The sequence below is a fragment of the Gymnoscopelus microlampas genome (genome assembly GCF_963454915.1).
Source record: "Gymnoscopelus microlampas genome assembly, chromosome: 12".
Classification (NCBI taxonomy): domain Eukaryota; kingdom Metazoa; phylum Chordata; class Actinopteri; order Myctophiformes; family Myctophidae; genus Gymnoscopelus; species Gymnoscopelus microlampas.
The window spans coordinates 12,867,266-12,891,740 of record NC_139949.1 but is presented as its reverse complement, the minus strand read 5'-3'; the positions used below and the strand labels follow the sequence as shown (position 1 = coordinate 12,891,740).

The window sequence follows — 24,475 nt, the reverse complement described above, 5'->3', positions numbered from 1 at the left end:
ATCGTCTCGTGAACATCATATTCCCGGAGAATGTTCATGGGTTTCTCCTGGTGTATGGTGTCAAAAGCTTTTTTGAAGTCAATGAAAGTGGTCGCCACTGCACGGACAGGCCTCGCTCACTGATGCCTTCCAGTATGCTCCTCAGAGCCACTACAGTATTTGCCTGACTGCAGTGGTGCCAAAAATCATGAACACATGAAGGAGAAAATAACTCATTCTGAGCCTTGAGTCCCAGGCTGTGAGACCCCGGCCTCCAGTGCCATTTTGCATCATCGCAAGCAGACCATTTCTAGGATGATGATGATGTATATGTTCTGCAGGAACGCGAGAGAGCTCCCTGTGGCTTCCGCAGCACTCGCAGGTCCTGGGAAGAGCTCTTTACATACCATATAGAGATGGCGCGTGACAGGATGCTCTGGGATGTAGCAGAGTAGAAAGATTTCAAGACCATACGAGATTCCTCAGCTGCCTGAAGTGGTGCAGGCATGTCTTTGCCATAGCCTCATGTGTGCATTCCAGGTCAGGCCCTCTGTGATGTGCGACTTGAAACTGTCCACCATCTCCACTGGTTTCCCGTTGATAAGGAGAAGCGTGTAAGACCTCTGCTCCTGCTTACAGCATTGGTTCTCAAAGTGGGGTCCGGGGACCCCCAGGGGTCCTTGGGGGGTACCAGAGGGCCCCCAGCCAATCATTTTATCCCCTTTATTCATATTTTATACTTTGGCTATTAAAAAATAGTAGATATACAAGCTCATAGCGCGGCACCGAGTGCCGCACTATGATCTTGTAGATCTGCTATTTTTGAAAAATCGTGAAATTTGTGCAAGTCTTTGAATATATATATATTTTTAAAGCGAACATTTGACACTCAAATCTTTGCTTCTGGGGGTCCCTGGAACAAAATATTGGGGATATTGGAGATATAGGGTCCGCGGCCAAGTACATATAAAGTATAATTTTGGGGGTCCTTGACATGAAAAGGTTTGAGAACCACTGGCTTACAAGTCCATGCGACAGGCAAGCCGCCTCCTCTAGAGAGGCCCTCTTGTTATTAGTTACAGCCAATGCCATTCTATTGTTGCACTTGTGGGTTGACTGAATATACTGCTGCACTGAAATACCTAATATTTCTTTGATTGATGATTGATTGATTGATTGATTGATTGATTGATTGATTGATTGATTGATTGATTGATTGATTGATTGATTGAGAAAAATGTACACTATAGCATATATTTGGAGATATCTGTCAAAAGGATAAAACAAAAAAAGCTTAAGAGCTTATTTCCATTGTGGTGTTTTGTAAATGTGTGAATAAACTGAGTGCCGGAAAACTTTGACCTTTACCTGACAATGACTTTGAATAATGTAAGAAAAGCATATTTTCAAAAAAGCCAGCTATTTTTATTATGATAATAATGGCCAAATACTTTATCCATCGTTTCAGGATATTGTTAGTGTATGCTGTATTTAAGTACAAAAGTCTTCAAAAGAAGGCGAGTACAATAGATACAATTGTTATTATTGTTATATTATTATTAGTAGTAGTAGTAGTAGTAGTAGTAGTAGTAGTAGTAGTAGTAGTAGTGGTAGTGGTAGTAGTAGCAGTAGAAGAAGTAATATTATTATAGGCTAAAAACACTATAAAACATATAATAGTAATAATTATACAAAGAAAAATAAACAGAACGTTAAGGCAGCATGGCTCACATATCTAGTGGTCACTACAAATACATTCATCATGGTGACCTGACCAATATTTCATGACAGATCAGTAGGAAATAACCAAATAACAGACCACTGGAATTTACCACACCCCCTATACAGAACGCCATTTTGTTGACATACATCCTCACCACCATAAGTAGCCTTTATAAGCACATTAGTCTAAACGTGGGCAGGCTTATATGTCATTCCCATGAATGGGACACGTTTGGGGTCATAACAGTAGCTGTAGAAAAAAAAGTCGCTATCATTAATAATGATACAAAAAAATATCTTTGGCCACCCATCTCAACATGAGACCCGGGAGTGACGTCACCAAGCCATCTTTGTCCCTTTCTAATCCAGGCGACAGGTTATTACGGTGGAGTCTAGACCCCATAGCCCACAGGGATGTCCGTGCTGTAATTGGCTACAGTTGGTTGTCAGGGAACCAGTGACAAATGACGGCGTAATAAAACATTAAAAATATGACTGAACAATGTCATAATGATACAAATTGCGTTGATAATTAGTATATATTGAAAAATTCTCATATGTGCATCATGCACGTATGAGAAATGTAATGTCCATGGACAGCAAGTAGCCATTATTCCCAAAGATTGAAATATGTTTCTGTCTGAGATCTTTGAAATGGTGGCCAGATCTACACGAACTAAGTTTTATTGAAACAATAGTTTTAACCACTTAAACGCCATAACGGTATTGTGGGGGGAGCTTTCACTGAAAATAGCAGATCGACAAGCTCTCAACCGCATGAGCTTGTCGATCGGCTATTTTCAGCTAAAGCTTTCCCCACAATAACAGAAAACGGAAAATACACTAGTATTGAGCCCTGAGGGACTCCGGTTACCCATATGGTGTTTAGATGTAGCCTATATGCTATTGCCTAAACCGTACAGTTGCCTTATAACCAACCAGCCAATCAAAGCGCGACCGACCGCCCTTCCAAGCGATGGGACAGATCCTCTACCTTATTACGCGTTCATTAACGGTAGTGACACTGTGGACTTGTGGAGGACCGGCGGTCGAAGAAATATCAAAGCCTTAGTGGGCGCTGCACGACCTTACATACATTATTATATAATAATATCATTATAGGCCGAGAGGGCAGATTGTTTGGAAGGGAAGGGGGACGCATTTGATCGGTAAACAAAAGCAGCGCACGGAGCAGAGAATAACCTCTCAAAGGGTACGTGCCAGAGGGTAGACGAGCTGCACAAGGCAATCCACTTAAAGCGACTAGAGCCACTTATACTACGAACATCTCCACACGAGGATTTCTGCATTATATAGCCCACATCACCAGGAAAAATGTAAGTATAGCCTGTTTTATTACATAATCTCACGTATAGCCCTATGTTCCCTGTGGGTTTTCTTTTATTAATAGGGCTAATTTGTTGTGTGAGCCACTTGTAATTTAGCGACGTGATTGGTGATATTCGGGAAATAATAGGATTTAAACGGTTGCCTTGTCATTCAGACATTCGACCGTTAGGTTATTTGAACCGTTGCGTCCGTGGTTATGAATATGGATTCACTTTAATTGCGATTGTGATACTGAAGAAGCACATTAAGGGGGGAAAAACACACGTAGTCAACGTGTTGAAATGGTCTAAAACGTAGTGTTAAGCCAACACCTGGGCCTAACCTTGCACAGTAAAATCCTCAGTGTTAAAATGAATGAAACCAAATAGACCCCCCCCAAGGGTCCATTTGTTTCCAACTGTAGCTATACGCTCTCGCAGTTAAATGAGCCCTGAAGACTTACAGGCTAATGTGTGCATGTTGAATATGAAGCCATATGTTCATATCATACGTTACAAGCACGAGGCTTTAATAAAGGCCTTTGATCTGTCAGTAAACAGGCTTATTTATTTCAGCCGTGATCGGTCGCTATTTTCGTTCGTTTTTAGTCATGCTTTTTTTTTTTTACACTGGGCACAACGCACGTCATTTCATTCCAGATTGGACTGGTTTGATTTTAAAGGGATGCCGTGTGATTGCCCAAAGGCTTATAATGACTCATTTGTATATTCGACTATTTACATTTACATTATCGTGTTTGGATTAGGCCTAGTTTGTGATATTAGCCTACCGTGGGGGGTGGGGGTAGGCTACATCAAATCCAGATTGTAGCCTGTAGCCTACAAATAAGAGCCTATTAAATGGACCCTTGCCGTTCTTTTAACTCAGAGAGTGTACAGATGGAACCAAATGGACCCTTACGGGTCCATTTGGTTCCATCTGCACACTCTCAGAGTTAAATGAACACCCGATCGAGTCTGAATTTCAGAATTTAGCCTAGAAATGTCGTCGCTTGTCGTTATACGAGGGCGGACAGTTACAAAGCAAGGGTGTATTTTCCCCCCTGTTTGCTTTCTCATCAGTGTCTTTTTACGGTCATCGTATCTTTATATATTCAGGGCCAGTTTGTTTATACTGCATGTTGCTGTTTTCGACAAGTGTTTAAGTGTCGGCTGTGGAAAGATGGCCGTGACAAGCCATCGTCTGTCAATATGTGCACAGGAGGCTGAGCAACACGCCATTAAATGCTGTTGAAATAGCCTATGGCCCTACATACGATGATGGCTAATTGAGCTAATTTAATCTTTTTAAACGACGATGTTTAGCCTACTATATGGGCTGAATGCTAAAATGAAAATAGATAACATTGTCACAAAAATGATCACCATGGATCATAGGCTATATTTGTGTCAAAAGGAACGCCCTCCTCGACGTTGTAAGGCTATACTATAGCCGTTTTAAAACAGGCCTCGTCGAGTCATGCTCGACGGGATTTATTCACACGTTAGAGAGACAACTGGGTCGGGGAAATACCATCCGAAACAATGAATGTTATTATAATCTAGGTTAATCCACCGTCATTGAGACTAAAACAAACATACGGAGCAACCAAGTCTGCTGCTGATCAGACTCTGTCCGTGGTGCTGAAAAGCGGCGCTGTCCGGTGCTGAACAACACACAGCCAGTGTGTGTGTGTGTGTGTGTGTGTGTGTGTGTGTGTGTGTGTGTGTGTGTGTGTGTGTGTGTGCACGAGTGCGGGGGGACGCGCTTGCTAACATTGTTCACGAGACCAGCGGTTCTCAACCTGTGGGTCGGGACCCCCAGGGGGGGCTACACTATAGAAACTGGTCAAACATTGGCCAAATTGTCAAATAATATAAGAGGCAAAACATTTGAAAATTGCAGATCTATAAGTTCACAACGCCTGGCTTTGCGAGGCGTTGTGAACTTGTAGATCTGCTATGTGAGCTTGTAGATCTGTGAGCTTGTAGATCTGCTATTTTCTACATTTCTATCTAGAGTCAAACAAAATGTAATGCTTCAACTCCTACATTCCAAGTGCTCATCAGAGTGGGGGGTTCCCTGTTAAAATATGATCATTTTTGGGGGTCACGGCCTGAAAAGGTTGAGAACTTCTGCACTAGACTATTTGTCGTAGCCTATGCCTTGAAAAGTCTGAAAAGATGTAGCCACATTTTATTTGATGTTGCAGACAGTCAATTAGTGTCTGGCAGCGTTTTAGGGAAAGGAATGTGAAAGGCTATGCCAATCCAATGGTCTATTAGCAGCTTTGTTCATTAAGTTCTTGAACCGCAGCATCCATATTCTGGGAGGAACATTAGGCAAAAATAGCAGATCTACAAGCTCACAATGCATGAGCTTGTTGATCGGCTATTTCTGGCAAAGCGCTTTGGTGTAGACATAAAAAATGATCCAAGTACAAAGCCAACTCAGGTCCAGTTTACTAAGTCTAGAGGGTTTAAGTGTTTAAACCTTTTTTTTAAGATGTTCATTGTGTGCCATATACCACTGTCTATGTCAGAAGACATTCTGTGACATGATAGGAGTGTCATCTGCTGTGTACTCTGTGGTGTGCTTTGGGTTGTTTTATGGTCTCACAAGTCAAAACTGGAATGCACGACTTGCTTCTCTGGCCTTCACCAGACAAACACCAGGACAAATGACCTGCTGTATTTGATAAATGGATGCCAGTTGTTGGGGCAACAGCAGTATGAATGCAAATTGAACAGGATGAACAGGTTCCATTTGCTCCAGCTACTCTGGTTCATTCAGCCTCAACAATATGTTGGCCCCAGTTTGAACTTAGATATATGTATTTCTTTGGCAAATCAATCAATCAATCAATCAATCAATCAATCAATCAATCAATCAATCAATCAATCAATCAATCAATCAATCAATCAATCAATCAATCAATCAATACTGCAAAAACATTGCATGAGGAGATATACATCTGTGCCTGTGTTTTACCACCAGGAGACAAATGAGTCATTCAAGTCATTAAGTATAACACCCAGTTGCGCAGTGATGTTATAGGTGAGCATGACACTTATTTATGACATCACTGTATGACAGCCAATCTCCTGAAGTACATATGATAATGTTTTTGCTGGTTTCGGGGCAGAGAGGTAGAATAGAATGTAGCACAACATATTGTTGGGTCTACACATAGACAGTTTTTTGCCTGTCCTATATCAAAAAACAGGCTTCTATTTGGCATACACTTGTGTTAGGAACTTGACTTGGTGTTTTGTTTGATACTGGGCACAATATACTGTAGACAAATGTCATAAACTCAGTGTCTGTCTGGAGATGATAATGACGAAAGAAACACTTCTAGATTAACTATTGTAGAAGGATTTGTTGTCACATGGGGATTAGCAAGTTGTGTAGCAGCATTTAAAGGTGACCTTTATGCAGAGTTCTGTCTCTCCTCACTTAAAGCCCACTACACACCAATGATTCACCATGTAACTACTTGCAACCATTATCCCAAATGGCAGTTGCAAGGAGTTGCATTGGTGCGGCTGACCTTAAAACGGTTTTGTTGCAAGGAGTTGCAACTAGTTGGCATTGGTGCGGTTTGACCTTAAGAGGAACTTCTCACAGATGAGATGTACTGTACTTATTAAAACAACCTGCAGCATCAGCTATAGCTATTTAACTTCATAGTTAAATAATTCTCTCACACTCTATCTATCAGTTTGTCTGCCTGTGTATACCTCACTCAAATCATGAATGGGGGGTGTAAAAGGGAATAGGAGTTATGGACTACAAAATCAGCAGAATACATGACAAACATGTTAACCATGTGGTTAAGCAAGAATTTGCATTCATTTTGTTATCAAATGTACTCCTAGTGACTCAACCCATTGGTGCGTGTACCACATAGGCACACACCCGATCACGCCATCATGGGTTTGAATCGGGCTCGTGTCTTGTGTCACATGATGTCATCCCTCTTTCTACTCTCTCTGTCCTGTCATATAAAACAGGGATAAAAAAAACATAGGTGATGTAGCACTGAGTCATGCAGGTGCTGATTGGTCTGACAAAGAAGTAGCAGAGATGAAGGCGGAACTACTTTGTGTTGGTTAAAGTACTGGTAACACTTTCAGTTACTTCAGGTGATGCTACAGGCTTTTGGAGAGACAGAGCAACAAGTAATGTGAAAAGATGGAGCCCCTGATTTTGAAAGCGACTATATCAGAGGTGATCTAAATCATTGCATTCTCTGCCATGAAACCCAAATACAATTAGGAAGCATGTCAGTTAACATGGCATTTTTCTCCAAAAAACGCTCTTATGGGGGTCCCTGGCATATCTTTTCAAATGGGGGTCCGCGGGCTAACAAGTGTCAATTTGGGGGTCCTTGACATAAAAACGTTTGAGAACCACTCCACTACACAGTACAAACTCACTTTCGATCCCTGATACTGTCTGTTCTCAGCGCATAAGCCAAACTGCACACGTTGGGTGCTCATATTCCCCTACGGGTATGGTCTAGTGTGTATAGTTCCTGTCACCAGTGCCAACCCTTACTGTTGGTCTGGGGAGGGTGTAGAGGACCACACGTCTCCTCCTATACACATGGAGTAGCCTGACAGTGAGGAGTTCACCGGGAGGGCATGCAGAGGAACATGCTATCCCTCCCCATTCTGCTGAACAGGCATCCTGACCTGCTTGTAGGGGTTGTTGTCAGTGCAGCAACAGAGAATGTCTTCCCTTGAGGCTTCCCCCCTGTGGCCAACTGTGTTCATTGGAGCAGCCGGCCACCCCCCACCCCTCCGAACACCCCCAGGTCATCGGGGACACATACGCCAGGTCGACTGGTTGGGTGGTGCCCGAGTTATGCCCGAGAAAAACAGACAGACACAGGTTTCTGGAATTCATAGATAGATGACATCTATCTGAAACTCTTATCCAGAGTGACCTTTAATGCGTGTGAAACTAGCGGTTTGATGTGGCTTGTTCAAAGAGTCTTTAACAGAACAGTAGCTGGGCGTGAACCTTGCATATCCTTGACAGTCACAGTGACTACTAGACTACCTGCCACTACAGTGTCATCTTTTATGTCTGAGTACCGAATCTGCACGATATTGAGAACCTGTGTTTCCGTGGCTAGGTCTGCCCCAGCCGCTGGCGCCCCTGCAGAGGGAAATCAGCCCCCCAACCTCACCAGCAACCGCCGTCTGCAACAGACACAGGCACAAGTGGATGAGGTGAGTGGCCAAAGTGAAAACCCAAAGTCACATAATTCATATTTACCGTAGATGAATGTGTGAATATGCAAACCTTGGAGAAAAGTGGATCCAAAAAAACTGGTTTCAATGGATCCAATGTACTGTAGTTATTATTTAGGGCATTCAATTGATCAAAAAGCATAATAGGATGAAATATGGAGATACAATGTTTTTTGCCCATAGCAATGATTATCTCGCAATAATAATGACAGTGCTGTAATTTTGGAATGACTCTAACAGGCCATGCCATAATAATCCAGTAATGTTTTGTGCTTCTGCTCTCCTCTGTGCCGCATGTCATCCACCCAGGTGGTGGACATCATGCGTGTAAACGTGGATAAGGTTCTAGAGCGTGATCAGAAGCTGTCGGAGCTGGACGACAGGGCTGACGCTCTGCAGGCTGGAGCCTCCCAGTTTGAGACCAGTGCTGCAAAACTGAAGAATAAATACTGGTGGAAGAATGCCAAGGTGAGTGTGCACATGCAGAGAGTTGGAAGTACTCCTCGTGGAATGTGCTTTGTCCAGGGGCAGGCTTGGACAGTCAGTTTGTTATGGTGAGACTGACCAATGTCTCAAATTGTGCGCAGGCTGTGTTTGAAGTGCCATGTTGGCCTACATCTAAAATAATAGAAAATGTGGAGGGGGGAGGGGTGTGCTAATTTTTTTAAGGGTAGTTAATTGTATTCACATGGTGTTCAAGGTCTAATTTAGTCTGAGATTAGGCAGGCAGAGTAAAAGCATAAGCCTTCTTTTAGTCCTCTTTAAATGTTGTATTTGTACTTCATACTAAATTACTGTATATTAACACAATGTTTGACACAATGATATTTTGAAAAAGGTTGACCAGAGAACTATTATTGTTTAAAAGATTAATTCTTGGCTTCTGGGTCAACACAAAATATTAGGTTCTTATAGGGTGAAGCTAGTGGACATCCACTGGTCTCACAATCTACCTCTATGCTGAGAATGATGAAATGTACACTTTGTTGTTTTTGTCATGCACTTTTTTAACAACGATGGCTTTCTGTCATTAGATGATGATTATCCTGGGTGTGATATGCCTGATTGTCCTCATCGTCGTCGTCGGTAAGACTCAGTCATTGTTAAATACAACAATTTAGTGATTTTTATTGTATCAATGATATGCATAATTCATTACATATATTTCAAATGATGTCTTTAACTAAGTAGAGTAATACTGACAGTTACACAATGAAATCCTCAGTGTTCATTTAACTCAGTGTGTACAAACTGCAGTCCATCAACACTGAGGACTTTACTGTGTACTTTGTTCACTTGACACTGAGTCCTGGTGAGTCATTTTGTGAATGTGATTGTACGGGACCTGAATAAGCATGAAACATTACAAAGGTTTCACGGGCCAATAGGGACTATTGTTAATTATTTGGTAAATACCAGGGTCCAGAAATGTTTATGGTATCCATAATTCGAAACAGCTCTCATGCATGCATTCAACTAACATTTTTAACAACCTTATTATTTTCCCCGTCTTTCTACAGTGTACTTCAGCACCTAAGAAGAGTTGTTCCTACCCCAGTCTGAAACCGCTCCCTTGCAACAGAAGAAACCATCAAATTGACGACAAAAAGTACCACTGATGATGATGATGATGATGTAATTACATTTCTCCCCCAGTTAGCCTTGATATGACACCCCTAACCCCGTTCCGGGCCCCATGGCTCCCCCACTTCCACCACCTCGCCTCTGGACCCCTGTCGATCGTTGTCCCGTGAGTCTGTGGCCGTGTCTCTTTTATTGATACTTTTGGCTCTTTCTAATCTGCCATACTCGAAACCAAACACTTGTGACGATGCAACAATAGAAAAGGAAACAATGACTCTGGCGAATAATTGTGACATAACGTATATGATATATATATATATATATATAGTTCTTTGTAGAGTTTTATTCTGATATATACTGTTTTGTAGGTGTGTGTGAGTGTGCGTGTGTGCATTTTGTATTTTTTAAGTTTTTGTATTAATTTTACTTATGCTTCAGACTTAACTACTGCCTATTTATCAAATTGTGTATTTTGCATGTTATCACTGTCTATCTGTTCCTGGCTCTTTCAGTCCATCTCTCTCTGTCTGTCATAGAGTATTGATGCATCCTAGCACAATGGAGTCAGGCTTCTGTAACCAAGTTACTTAAAAGGAACTGCCACTCAGCTTTTGAGTTCATATGTGCTAACCCTAAGAGGATCCAATGAGTATTTGTGGGGAAACTCTCTCCAAAGACCATAAACAAGGCAACAAAAGAACTCAAACCTGAGATTATGCCAATTTGTCAAATCTGAAGCTGCTTCATATGGAAAATGTATTTCTGTGGAACTTCAAATCGATGTTACGACTTCTGCATGGGCGCATTTTCCGCAGGAAATCCCCAACGTTGTGCTGACTGTCATCTGTCGTCACTCCAGATTTAACATTTTGACACGATCTCAGGTTCAAGGCTTACTTTATAGCTGCTGGCTTTGGAGGTGAGTTGTCCCAGAGCGTCCAGTTAACACAAGATGATTCATTGGAGCAGTGTTTCCCTTAAACACTTAAATCCCAGCATCGGTATTGAGGGGAAAGCTTTCGCTGAAAATAGCCGATCGGCAAGCTCACAGCGTTGCGTTGTGAGCTTGTCGATCGGCTATCTTCAGCGAAAGCTTTCCCCACAATAACAGAAAAGACACTAGTATAGACCCCTGAGGGACTCTGCCCAACCATATGGGGTTTAAGTGGTTATATCATCACCCCCCGATCTGCCCCCCCCCCCCCCTCCCAACCCCACCCCCACCCCCAACCTCTCTCATTTCTGTCCATCCATTTCTCTCTGCATGCTTTAGCGTCTCATTTCTTCTGATGAATTCAATACTGCCATAGTACAGTTGGACCAATGTCTGTAGATGTTTTTTTTTTGTTTTTGTTTTTTTGTAAGTTTTTACTTAGTGTCTTATTTCGAGAACATTCCTTCATTGCAGTCTAGTGCAAATGCTCTTAATGTAGCACATGTTAAGTATCTTTGAGAAGAAAAAAAAAACGCAAGGTGAATATAGATAGGCGTCACCAATACTAATCCTACAAACCATAATGGAACATAACGATTCTTAGCTGTAAGCATTCGTTTTTGGATGGACAAGACTAGGATTCGAAATCTGTCCAAAATTGTTTTCTTTTGTAATATCTGTGACGTTGCTGAAACATTACATTAATACTACAGAGATGTCATTAATCAATATCATACTGTAGATATAGACTTGAAAAAACAAAAAAACTATACTGTCACAAGGGGTTATAAAGAAAAAAATTGACGACCCATGCATTTGTGTACCGTTAGCATAAAGTCTAAGTGGCCGCTGACTGACCTTATACAGTCAAAACATTCTTGTACACCTAAATTTGTGTATAGGGAGAGTTCCAGACTTGAACGAAGCGGGGGGGATACGTTTAAAATGCACAAAATGTCCTTGTTTTTGATGGCGCTGTCTGGCTGGTCAGTAGTATGGCTGGCCCAAAAGAGATCCTCTTGCAGCAAAACCTCACCATATAATGAGCACATGAAACCGAGACAATTCTGCCTTATTTGCGAACCAAGGCAAAGTAACAGAGTCAAACGAGGGAAAAGTACAACAACTTGCAAGTAAATAAAGTGCTAGAACAATGAACTGATAATGTTAGGGGTTATTCTTTTTTAGATTCAAAGCTATTGACTTGAGTGAGCATTCCGAGAAACAGGAGAAACCAGTTGTTTCAACAATTGTAGCATTCCAAACAAGCTAGCCAGAGTGTTTTGCTAACGCAGTGGTTCTCTCTCTTTCTCTTTCTATGTTTCTCCCTATAGTTAAGGCCTTTTTCTTTTTTTTAATATAATAGATTATATTTATATTATAGTATATTTTTGTGTGAAACAGGCAGGTAAAGAGTAGCGTGTACGCTGTACTATTTGCTGCCATGGGCAGGGCGCTCCTCTCTACCTGTGTATTGTGTGTTTTTGTAATTCTGCTATGTGCATTATACACTGCCAATTAACTAGGGAGAGGCTTTTCTTATTGTCGTTTCAGCTGTTTCCTCATTGGTGCCCTCGCTGGTTTAGTCTTGAATGATTCCTTTACTATTTTGGCATCTGTTCCTGTGCAATTGACCGTTTAAGCTACAACCGCAGTGCAGGACAGTACAATGTGCTTGCTTCTTCTCAAATCTCCAGTCACACTAAGGCCTTGTATGCATCCGCAAACTGCAACATATAGAACATAGTTCCTTAAAACTGTTGAATTCACGTTATGGGGCTGCAACAGCATTTTACTTTCAACCATGCAGGGTCCATATTTTAACATAAAAAAGGCTTTCAGTGGCCACGTTCAAGGGGGAGTAAATTAAAGAAAGCAATTGAGCTGGTGCTGTGCTGTGTTGAAAAAGCCCATTGTTATGTCACCAATACTGCTCTTGCAAACATTCTATGAGTGCTTTGGCCTTTGTACGTTGGGAATAGTGGCAAAATCTTTTGAAATCTGCAAGTGTGTACAAATCCTTAGTAGCCTTATCTCTTTTGAACATTACTTCTTATCCTTGTCATCTACAGTATACTGTAGGTGAACATACTCCCCTTTGCTCAACTCACTCATTTGAAATCCTACACTTTATGCAGCTTGTGTCTGTATGTGTGTGTGCACACGCACGCACACGTGCATGCATGTGTTCTAGAGTAGCTCCTCCTGTCATAGGAATATCCCTTGTTTATCCTGACAGATTAGGCCGCTTAAATCTCACAGTAGGGCGACTTGTTTCCGTGACAACGAAATTACACTAGCAGATAGGTCACAGTTCTGCCTGCCAGCTCTGTGAAAGAGGTGTCTGCCTTTGTATACCTGAAGGACCCCAAACGTACCTGTCCGCTCGACCCCAATGCCTTAGAATGACCCGCTCCCCTTTCATTTCCTCCAAAAATAGAGCAAAACTAAATCACATAATATTACCAAAGACCAGAATTTCATGCTTATGCTGCCGATTGCCATCAAAAACAAGTGAAAGGACATATTTTCTCCAACAACTTTTGAAAAGCGATCACACTACTACTACTACTTCTACTATTACCACCATTGTTTTTAAAAGCTTACTCTGACCCCTAAAATGACCTTTGAATAAGTATGTCTAACCCCTACAGATTGTGTCTGTGATGTGTCTCACTGGCTCAATACATTTTGAATAAGTGTGAATATTTTAGCATAGGCTACGCAAGAAAAGATTAGATATCATGAACAACATGCATTCAATTCAAGTACAGTACAATGACTCCCCCCACCTTAAGGCCGTGTATGCAGGTCTGAGGAGCTACTTTAATCTGTAATCAGTCTCTAGACAAATGATCCTATAACTAAGAATAGCACAACTCTTCTTTTTCTGTCTCTGTAGTGCCGACAAACAGTTTTAAAACGAAAAAAAAAGACTTTAACTATAGCTGTTAAAACAAAACAAAAACAAAAAACAAGAAAAACATAAACAAAAAAAATATATATTGTTTGATGTTGTTATATGGGGGTGTTTTGGGGGGTAGGGGGGGTCCTTTATCCTCAGGTTTCAAGATTTTAACAATTATCGAAAATATACACACAGGTGAGGACTACAGTAGAAATCTATTAACCATCAATTGGATATTTCTGCAATATGAAAATGTTTCAGGGTTTCAAACATGGTCATTTAAACCCTCCCAAAGGAGGCATCATCACAGTGGATTGAGGTGACATGAAACTACTGATTGGGGTAGGACCTCTGTGTTAAATCCATGAATCCAATTGTTGTCCGTTGAGCGCTCAACAAATTTGGATGCAAATAACGAAACTGAAGTGAGCGCTCTTGTTTTTTCTTTTGCTTTCTTGTCTGTAAAAGAAAAGAAGTGCACATATTTTAACACCGTGGCACTTTTTCGGTCGTATTTTCAATGTTAATTACTTTGGTGGGATTGGGTCTTGAACATGATTTGTTGGATCATTTTGTTTCATGTCAGCCTCCAGAGTTGTTTAGTGATCTCAAACATGCTGCGGTCAAGTCATATGGGGGTAATTCTACCAACTTAGGGGGTAGATATGTTCACAAACCGTCTACCAAGTTAGAATTACAAGCTGAACTGTTGGCCTTCATAGGTACAGTTGTGTACATAAACCACAAGCAAACAGCGAATACACTGCATCGGCTGAAAGCAAAGTAGGTGATGGGGCAAAACAGAGTTGGGCGATTGCTCCTAAAGAGTTGCTACAAGATGCCAGGTTCAGCTCAAGTCATTCTTGCCATTACCCCCAAATGGCATGAAAGCAGCAATAGGAGGGAACCTTTTTTGAGACTCTGAGCCTTTGCAGGATGGCTAATAAATGTACAACATTCTGTTTAAAACACATGAACTTGTTTTTATTTTTGAACCAAATGCTGTTTTTTTTTTCTCTTTCTTTTCTTTTGATTCAATTTAGTAATAACTCCAGATGTCATTGAATTGTTTGTGTGCAAGCACTGGTGACTAAAGGTCAAGAAAATGGGGAAGTTAATGGGGGAAAAAAATAAGTATTTTTACTCCAGAATGCTTAGAATGATTATGGATTAATCAGATTGCTGTTTTTAATCTATATATATTTTTTGTTTTGAATCCGTTTATTTTTTAGGAAAGATTTTGGAAAAAGGTTTTTGGGGGGGATGACGTTTTAGGGTTGAAGGCCCATATTGCCTCTGTTCATCTGGCCTTATCAGGAGGGAAAAGACTGGAGGATCATGGGCAATGTGCTCAGGTTTTTTTCAATTCATTTTTTTCTTTATTTTTCTTTATTGATAGATTTATTGTGCTGTCGTTTGGTATGGGATTAGAAAGTAAACTAAAGGTGGTTCAACGTGAAAGGAAATGAATTGAAAAACAGAAGTACATAAAATAACTGTAGTGTAAATCTATCAATGTCTTATTATATTGATGAACATCATGAAATATATGTATATTGGAAAAACTGCGAGCCTACTGTCATGCTTCATGTTTTTGTGTGAGCTTTGTGTGTGTATATGTTGATGGGTAGACAGACACAACCTAACTAGTTTGGTGATTAACAAGTAATTAATACCTGAAACCAGTACCAGAACCACTGGGCGACACAGCCTAGTCCGGTGGTTCCTAATCCTTTTCAGGTCAAGGACCCCAAGATGTGTTTGGCCGCGGACCCCCATCAGAAAATATTTTGTGCCAGGGACCCCATACAAGACTTGTGTTGTAAAAATGTTCAACATTGATATGTAATTGTTATCGGCTATTTAAAAAAAGATGTATATGGGTTTAAAGTAGTTAAACTTTTTTTACCACTGCCCTAGCCAACAGAGATAAGGCATTCATAGACCCTGAATTGATTCAATCAAACACTGACCGCAACCCTGATCTCAAGTAACGCATCATTCTTGCCTGAATTATTTCGACAATCATTTCTAACATTTACCATAGAGGCACCGTGTACATTTATTTACACATATATAATTTACTTTGATGCTAGCTAAGTTAGCACCAAGTGGTGGGTATTGGCATGCAAATAAATATGACAAAACAGGCTGTTCAAAATGTCATTATCTACCAACACAATAAACTACCTATATTGTATCAATAGCATTCTTTTAATTGGAATGGAGTATCAAATTAATCTGTATTAAATACACTGTATATTTGGATCATTTCTGCAATAGGCTACAGAGCATGTGTAAATGTAGGTTAGCAAGTGATTTTATTAATTGCCATTGAACATGGACCTCCACATGTATGTATTTAAAAAAGGAAAAGAAAAGAGCAAAGTGAAAAAAGAGCTCGACAGTAAAATGGTGTGAAAGATAAATATACCTTCTAGTTTGCAGATGATTAACAAACAATAACAAAATTTACAACAAAGTATAAAACATTTTATTTTACATTTCATTGTTGAATACAACATGATGTAAAAGCCTGTGCAACATTACTTTACATATTTTTGCTTGTATCTAAAGTCTAATTAATACCTTGTTGTACGATGTATGTATATTTTTATGTATAAATCAAGCATTAGCGCCCCACTGTGCGATAAGTGGCTGCCACCACGACCAATCAGTAAAAGGGAATGACTCTGTTTTGTGTCAGTACAAGCCAGCTCTGTCACCCTCCCTTCACACACACCCTATAAACTATCAGCCAATGTGAGACAAACTTAACTACTACTAGCGATCTTGCACAGAAAAACTGCCATAGTGGGAACTGGGAAGCATAGCTGTGAGAGAGGGTGAGCAGATGTTCTTGAGGTGTTTCAACAGATCTGGGAGCTCAAAAAGAATGTTTAAAAAAAGAGGGGGGGGGGCAACATGGATGGCTGTGGCGCCACACACTGGTCGGTGGTGTTCATACAGCTAATTTCTGGCCTTTTGACTCCCAAGTATCACTTTAAGTCTACCTTGTCCCTTTGATGTTTCTTCTCGTCTTAAAAAGAAGTCAGAAAGTGTCATTAGTCATAACATTATTCGGAGAATTTGATTTGTTTTGGAAATACAGTGCTGTGTGAATTCTAAACACATTATTCAATTCTGACTAACAGTTCTGTAAGTCTTAAGACACTCATAACAGCAGCAACACATTGGTTTACCTGTTTCAAAACATGGCTATTTTGTGCTACAATTAAACTCACATTATGATGTGTGTGTGTGTGTGTGTGTGTGTGTGTGTGTGTGTGTGTGTGTGTGTGTGTGTGTGTGTGTGTGTGTGTGTGTGTGTGTGTGTGTGTGTGTGTGTGTGTGTGTCTTGCATGTCTGGCTTACCTTCATCAGATTCTGTTTTGGATTCATTCAGTTTTTTAGCTGAGAATGTAAAACAAATGTTACTCACTCGTTCACATAATTCTCTCCATTATGCGTCTGAGCATTACTGAACAGTCAGAGAGAGAGAGAGAGAGAGAGAGAGTTAACTTACGAGCAGCTTCTGGCTCTTCATCCTCAGTGTCTGACTCACTTTTCTGACTGACAGTTCTCTTTGGTCCTGTAAGAAGAAGAGAAAGAGATGAGATATGTTGTATTTATTTTGTATTTTAAGGTTATTAAAACATAATGGTAATCGTTTCCAAAAGTAGGCTACTTTATTGTTTTATTATTATTAATGCACCAGAGAGAGAGAGAGTTCACTTACCAGCGGCCTCTGGCTCCTCATCCACAGTGTCTGACTCCACAGATGTTGTCTTAGGTCCTGTAAGAAGAAGTGAAACAGATGATGAAACTGAATAATGCAACTCATTATAAACTACACGTGGCATGTAATATGGTAAATCTTCAATCTTTTTATTTCATAATTTAAGGTTATTAAAAATAATGGTAATGGTTTCCTTATCAAAAGTAGGCTACTTTATTGTTTTATTATTATTACCCTTTTTATTCTCTTTTGGGGACTTGCTCAGTTTGTCCACAAAGGGGCGCAGTAACTCTTGGACCTCAGTGTCTCTCCTTGGAATCTCTTCCAGAATTTTCTGCATGGTGTCAATTGACTTCTTCAGTCCCAAGTGTTGTATTATTATTTGGGGCATCTCGTCTCGTTCTGCCTTTTCCTTCGCGGGTTTTGGAATGTCATCCAAAAGTTTCAGCATCTTCTCGAACTGACTTTTGTCCAACGCCTTAATTATGCGAGTGAGAGCTTTTCCCCATTTCTTCTCTTCTTGTGTGCTCATGTCTATATAAGGCACAAAAGAAGAAAAAATAAATGCAAACTTTGGATGCAAGAAATAGAACCCAGGCTTACAGTTAGTTAAGCCTAGTTATAAGACTACATTTCCCATGGAGCGCACATACCATCAACTTAATTGTAATCAGGGTAACTTTAATACAGTTATTGTCAATAATAGGCCTACTGATGTGCAGAATACCTACTAGGCCAGTAGGCCTATAATTATAAACCACATTCTGCATTCTCGATATCAAGGAGGCCATAATGATTTTTACAACAAAATAAAATACAAAATTGGCCGATTAAAAGCAAAACTACTTACTTTTACTGGATGTAGGCTACTTATGTCGTTTTGGATATGCGTGCCAACTGCGTAGTGTGACTAAAAGCATCAACTTCTCCCCTTTATGTATTATACTCATCAGTTTCGTTTTCCTTTCATCATTAAAGGGATAGTTCAACCAAAATATTACTTATTTTCAATCAATTACACACCCCATGAAGCCTTGAATTCATGGAGATTTTTTTGTTTTTGTCACATTCCCGAGCCAATAATTTGATGACTGGCGGAAAGATGCTAATGTCTCCGGTCATCAAATTATTGGTTTAGGAATGGGACAAAATCCCTTTAAGTCACCTGACCACAGCCATCTCTTCTCTGACCAGAACTAGCCCACTTCAGTGACATTCACTGCGCTGTAGGCTAGAAGACAGTGGTGGAAAAAGCACTCACAGTAAAAGTATCAATACCACAATGTAGAAATACTCCGTTACAACTTAGTACAAGTCTCGAATTAAAAAATGTACCTGAGTAGGCCTAAAAGTACAAAAGTATTGGCATCAAAATATACTTAAAAGTAGGCCTACTCATTGTGCAGAATGTCCCATTTCACAAGTTCAAAAAAATGTATAAAAGTCTTTTGAAAATAGCCGATCTACAAGCTCTTGCATCACTGAAGTGGGTTGCATCGGACTGAAGTCAAGTGGTTAATGTATGCTTTGTAATAATCAAAATCTACAAAGTAACTAAAGTTTTCAAATAATTGTCGTGGAGTAAAAGTACAATATTCGCCTGTGAGCAGGGGTCATCACCATGCCAGCTTGTGATGGACATTTTCATCGATATTTATGTTTTGTCACAGACATACAAATAATGATCAGTATTAGTTTTGTTTGTTATTACCAGAACTACATAATGAACTCCTAATGTGCCATATTGTCTATGCCAATGTGCTACACATTTTGCAAAGAAATATAAGCCATTGTTTTAAAAGCTCACAATACATTACATCGTGACATGTTGAGAGATTGTAGATGTGGTATTTTCGAAACATTTCAGAAAGATTTCTAATTATTTATTTATTTATTTATTTACTTGGCCGTGCTCAAAATGGGGATGCCAGGGTTAAAGAGGTTACCTATTCTGAAGACAACCTTAAGACTGCCAGGAGGCTAAGACAGGCATTAAATAATTGGGTCTCATCAGTACAGTGCTTCCATCACACATTGAGCAAAGGGCCATTTAGGTGCAGAGGTGAGTGGGTGGTGTCATATGGTTAATGTAGATATTGCTGGCTTTTCACAGGACTGTGTTACTTGAGGTCAGGAGGAGATCAAGTTCTACCAGTTCTACTTTACCAATCCAAAACTATTTTTTGGATTGGTATGGTAGCTTTGATAGGTGTGTGGTGTCATGCACTAGGGAATACATGGCAAAAGAGGGAGTCCACACACACACACACAAGTCAAACATTTAAAGTTATATTTATTGATCTACATTAAATAAAGAATTGCAATAATAAACACATAAACTGGTATGAGGTGTGAAAAAGTCAGTAATCAGTCATGTCTGCAGTGTATGGATGTATGGAGTGTGCTGTGTGAGTGTTGTATAAAAAGGTGTAAGGCAACCGCTTCAAAGGGAGGACAAAGTAAGAGAGAGAGCTCATAAGGTTGGTAGGAGAGGTATTTATATACCTTCCCAAAACCCCTCACCCAGCTGTACTGAGTTGGTCTGACGGCCTGCTCCACTCTGCCCTGATCACCACTGAGGCTGCCAGCTAGCCAACAGTGGAGGCAGAGGGGCAGGGCCGTCACACCCCCCTCCAAAAAAAATGGGGTTCCACCACATTATCTACAGAAACAAAAACAAAAAAATGTGCAACCAACAATACACCAAATATGTACCAATAAAAATTCAAATAGCCAACTTGTCAACTTATTACTTTATAACAATGCCCCTAGAGCCAAACACATCAATTTTCAACCTCACCATAAAGATTACCAACACATAAGTGCACCTGTAGGCTATATACCCCTGAATACCTGTTACTGCACTTTGCCACATCATCCTGCCTCCAGCCTCAGCAACCTTTGTACACAGGAGCGAATTAAGAGAGCCAAAGACAGGACAGTCTATAGTGGAGAAAACAACAAACATTAGGATAAACAGCAAAACAGGTCAACACAAAACCTAATTAGACAGTGCATCTGCCATCACGCTCTCAGCACCTTTGAAATGGCGAATATCCATACTATAAGGCTGCAAAAATAATGCAAACTCGTCAGTGGAGTTGTGATTGTGATCTTTGTAAACCACCAGTGGAGTTAAACCAGAATTCAAATACACATCAGAGTGCTGCAAAACTAATATTGGCGCCAGAACCTCCTTCTCAATGACTGAATAGTTGAGTTGATAAGTATTGACCTTTCGTGAAAAGAAAGGCACCACTCTGTCATCTGTCTGCAAAAGGGCAGCTCCAACCCCCACATTTGAAGCATCTACTTATAACGAAAAGGACTCCTCCAAACGGGGAGCGGCCAGTACAGGAGTTGAACACAGAGCCTTGAGATTTTCAAACGGCCAGTGAAAACTGACCACACAAACCTCAAAATGTTGAAGTCCAAGAATCAGTGCAAGTGCTTTCTATGACGGAATACAGCTGACTGGGTTTTCAACATGCTTTTCATTGACTGAGCAACTTGAATCCAATAGGCAAGCCACCATGTATCTGGAATTCAGGATCTAAGACCCAAATAATTTATGAAACATCCAAATGAACTTAGACTTAAGCCAATATGCCAGGCTTAGTCCGTGGACCCAAGTGTCCTCCTTGCCCTCAACTGGACTTGGAGGCACACTCCAACAAAGTGTGCTTTTTGCCAAACCAAGGCAACACAACGGCCAAATGACAAACTGAAACTAACCCACAACGCATGCAACCTGAAAAGCACCGTTTGGGCCACCCACAACGTATGCAACCTGAAAAGCACCGTTTGGGCCATTTTGTCACATTTTCCCAAATCCCTGAATTCCCCAAATGCTCACCGGTCCGGCTTTTAAGACCTATGGAAGACGTTTGTCAGCCAGCCAAATAGGGTTGTCCGATATTGGCTTTTTTACCGATAACCGATATACCGATATTGTCCAACTCTTAATTACCGATACCGATATCAACCGATACCGATATATGCGGGGATTATTGTGATTAGGGTAAGCTCAAATTTCATATCACACACACCATATACAGTAAGAACTCCTGTAACTTAAATATAAAGCAAAAAAAAAAAAAAAAAAAAAAAAAAAAATTTTTTTTTCAAAAACCGATACCGATATTTTCCCGATATCAATTTTTATGCTAATATCGGCCGATAATATCGGGAGGCCGATAATATCGGACATCCCTACAGCCAAATTGCATAGCCATGTTCAAGATACACTAACCCAGCCATAGAACTTGCACCACTCATACCTCCTCATTCACCAGCACCCCCAGATTATTCCATGTTAGCCTGTACAGTATAATATTCTTCAGTCAAAGGTTCCTTGAGCTTTTCTGTCACCGTAATCTCGATTGTGCAGCGATTAACTGGTCCTTCGTCCACTGATTTAACAACTCCACTGACCTAACACAATCTTTCACCACTAGACTCATATTGATTTGTGTGCAGATTACCAAAACAAAACTCAGTGTTGGTCTGTGTAACACAATGTGCAGATGAACTTCACAAAAATAGGAACAACCCCCCCCTAACTTATCTAATATACTAGCCTAACTAACTACCTTAACCTACCAGTCGGCACCCGAGCATGAGGACTGCTCCCCTCCAGCCACCTATTGTGACCCTCGAGATCCGCCGCTATTCAAACACTAATTTACATCAAAGAAAAAAAACAACCGGTACCCTAACTGGCACCAGTCGCTCAGGGATTTGTTCCCAAACTTTTTGTTCTGTTCACTACCCCCTGTAATACCCATCCCAACACCTACCTTGTACTCTGCACACCGGGCCAAATGCTCTCTCTCCCCAGCTCCTAACAAAAACAAACTAACTTGTGTGAAACTCCCAACAAACAAATTCCAAAGCAATTTCAAATCATCTGATCAAAATCTAAATTTCCAAACAAACAAAATGACTTTTAAGACGAGCCCTCATTTTGTCATGCACTAGGGAATACATGGCAAAAGAGGGAGTCCACACACAAGTCAAACATTTAAAGTTATATTTATTGATCTACATTAAATAAAGAATTGCAATAATAAACACATAAACTGGTATGAGGTGTGAAAAAGTCAGTAATCAGTCATGTCTGCAGTGTATGGATGTATGGAGTGTGCTGTGTGAGTGTTGTATAAAAAGGTGTAAGGCAACTGCTTCAAAGGGAGGACAAAGGAAGAGAGAGAGCTCGCAATGTTGGTAAGAGAGGTAGTTATATTTATATACCTTCCCAAAACCCCTCACCCAGCTGTACTGAGTTGGTCTGACGGCCTGCTCCACTCTGCACTGATCACCACTGATGCTGCCAGCTAGCCAACAGTGGAGGCAGAGGGGCAGGGCTGTCACAGTGGTTTCTTTCCATTATGGTGATATCTTCATGGGAAATCTTCTATCATGATGAGAAAGTAAAGCATGTGATGTAGGGGGCTACTGTAAGATGTGTTTGACTCTGACCTTTCTTTTCAAAAAAGAAAGGTCAGAGTCAAAAACATCATACACCTGTATGTACATTATGAGTGATTAGATAATGATAAAGGGCATGACAGGGTTTAAATGCAGTGTCACAAGTCACAACTACTTTCATGCTAGGGCGCCTAACTTTAATCAGAGGTGAGCAAATGTATAAGCTGGAGATCTGATGGTGATTGTGGACCAGGCTGTGGATCAAGAGTTTCCACTGATTATGATTGTGTAGTGTGTTAGTATATTATGTTTTGTTATTTTTGGACACTTTCAAACACTTTCTCTCAGCGATGAAAATCTTTTTCAACAAGCTTCACTTGTCCAGTTCTGTCCTCCTTTGCCTTTGTAGCAAATGGATCCTTCTGAACAGATCTTTTCCTACAGTTTAATTGTCTGACCACACCACTTGAATGAATCTATTGTCTCCAACAAAGGATTAAATACATATTTTGCTATTTTCAGAGAATTAAGGTAGCTATTATCAAACATTAACTTCTAGCTGTCTTGTCCTCACCTGATGCAATCATGTACAGTACCATGTAGTGTACAACAGTGGTGGAAAGTAACTAAGTACATTTACTCAAGTACTGTACTTAAGTACAATTTTGAGGTATTTGTACTTTACTTGAGTATTTCCAATTTCCAATACTTTTACTTCTACTCCACTACATCTCAGAGGCAAATATTGTACTTTTACTCCACTACAATTATTTGAAAACTTTAGTTACTTGTTACTTTTCAGATATAAATGATTACATTCTAAAACATACATTAACCACTTTAGCCTATTTTATACCTATAGGCTATTTGAAAATAGCAGATCTACAAGCTCACAACGTGTCGCATCGCGACGCGCTGTGAGCTTGTAGATCGGCTATTTTCAAATATCTTAGTACTTTTACTTTTGGTACTTTAAGTACATTTTGATGCCAATACTTTTGTACTTTTACTCAAGTAAATTTGGAATTCCGGACTTTTACTTCTAACGGAGTACTTCTGCATTGCAGTATTGGTACTTTTACTTAAGTAAAGAATTTGAGTACTTTTTCCACCACTGGTGTACAATACCACAAATCTCCTGCAACATATTAATGAGCATGTCATCCCGACACTTTATGAGTCACTAAAATCATTCAAACCAATTTGAATTCAAAGATTAGATTGTGGGTATTTAGTATGTTTTTACATTATCATGAAAAAATATAAACTATTTTATCAAAAGAAACAAAATAAAATAAAATGGGCCACGGACATAGACAAGTCTTGCCACGAACACGTTTGTCCGTGTACGTACATGTTGATGACCCCTGTCCCTGAGATGTAGTGGAGTAGAAGTAACAGTATTGAAAAATACTCCAGTAAAGTAAAAGTACCTTTACATTGTACTTAAGTACAGTACTTGAGTACATTTACTTAGTTACTTTCCACCACTGGCTCTCACCAGAACCAGAGCCATGACCAGAACTAGCCCACCCCACAGTGACATAGTTTCTTTAAAGGTAGGATAATAACTGATATTTCTTCTG

General features: G+C 40.2%; 2 protein-coding genes across 4 annotated transcripts; one reads left to right on the top strand and one right to left on the bottom strand.

The window, feature by feature from the left end:
* Positions 1-2,750: 2,750 nt before the first annotated feature.
* vamp2 (vesicle-associated membrane protein 2) lies at positions 2,751-10,205 on the top strand. Its single transcript, XM_084074902.1, has 5 exons — positions 2,751-3,038; positions 8,177-8,273; positions 8,604-8,762; positions 9,329-9,380; positions 9,815-10,205. Coding segments are annotated over exons 1-5 (327 nt in total). The 5' UTR covers positions 2,751-3,036; the 3' UTR covers positions 9,832-10,205.
* Positions 10,206-16,191: 5,986 nt separating this feature from the next.
* Positions 16,192-18,443, bottom strand: LOC311057051 (uncharacterized protein). Of its 3 annotated transcripts, XR_014601944.1 has the most exons (7): positions 18,310-18,443; positions 17,694-17,993; positions 17,460-17,516; positions 17,247-17,312; positions 17,096-17,134; positions 16,639-16,760; positions 16,192-16,586 (listed from the first exon to the last, which is right to left on the bottom strand). XR_014601944.1 is itself a non-coding variant. In XM_084073938.1 (6 exons), the coding sequence occupies exons 2-6, from the start codon at positions 17,989-17,991 to the stop codon at positions 16,720-16,722; spliced, it is 501 nt and encodes a 166-aa protein (XP_083930064.1). In that variant the 5' UTR covers positions 17,992-17,993; positions 18,310-18,443; the 3' UTR covers positions 16,192-16,719. The 3 variants fall into 3 exon arrangements, 2 of the variants coding, with proteins under 2 accessions (XP_083930064.1, XP_083930065.1); XM_084073938.1 differs by having other exon boundaries at positions 16,192-16,760; XM_084073939.1 differs by lacking the exon at positions 17,460-17,516 and having other exon boundaries at positions 16,192-16,760.
* Positions 18,444-24,475: the final 6,032 nt, after the last annotated feature.

Excerpts from the sequence above, each read along its gene's own strand:
- vamp2 (XM_084074902.1), top strand. Across the intron at positions 8,274-8,603 it reads CACAGGCACAAGTGGATGAG|GTGGTGGACATCATGCGTGT; the intron begins GTGAGTGGCCAA and ends TCATCCACCCAG. Across the intron at positions 8,763-9,328 it reads ACTGGTGGAAGAATGCCAAG|ATGATGATTATCCTGGGTGT; the intron begins GTGAGTGTGCAC and ends TTCTGTCATTAG.
- LOC311057051 (XM_084073938.1), bottom strand. The coding sequence starts at position 17,991 with ATGAGCACACAAGAAGAGAAGAAATGGGGAAAAGCTCTCACTCGCATA. Across the intron at positions 17,517-17,693 it reads CCCAAAAGAGAATAAAAAGG|GACCTAAGACAACATCTGTG; the intron begins GTAATAATAATA and ends TTCTTCTTACAG. Across the intron at positions 17,313-17,459 it reads TGAGGAGCCAGAGGCCGCTG|GACCAAAGAGAACTGTCAGT; the intron begins GTAAGTGAACTC and ends TTCTTCTTACAG.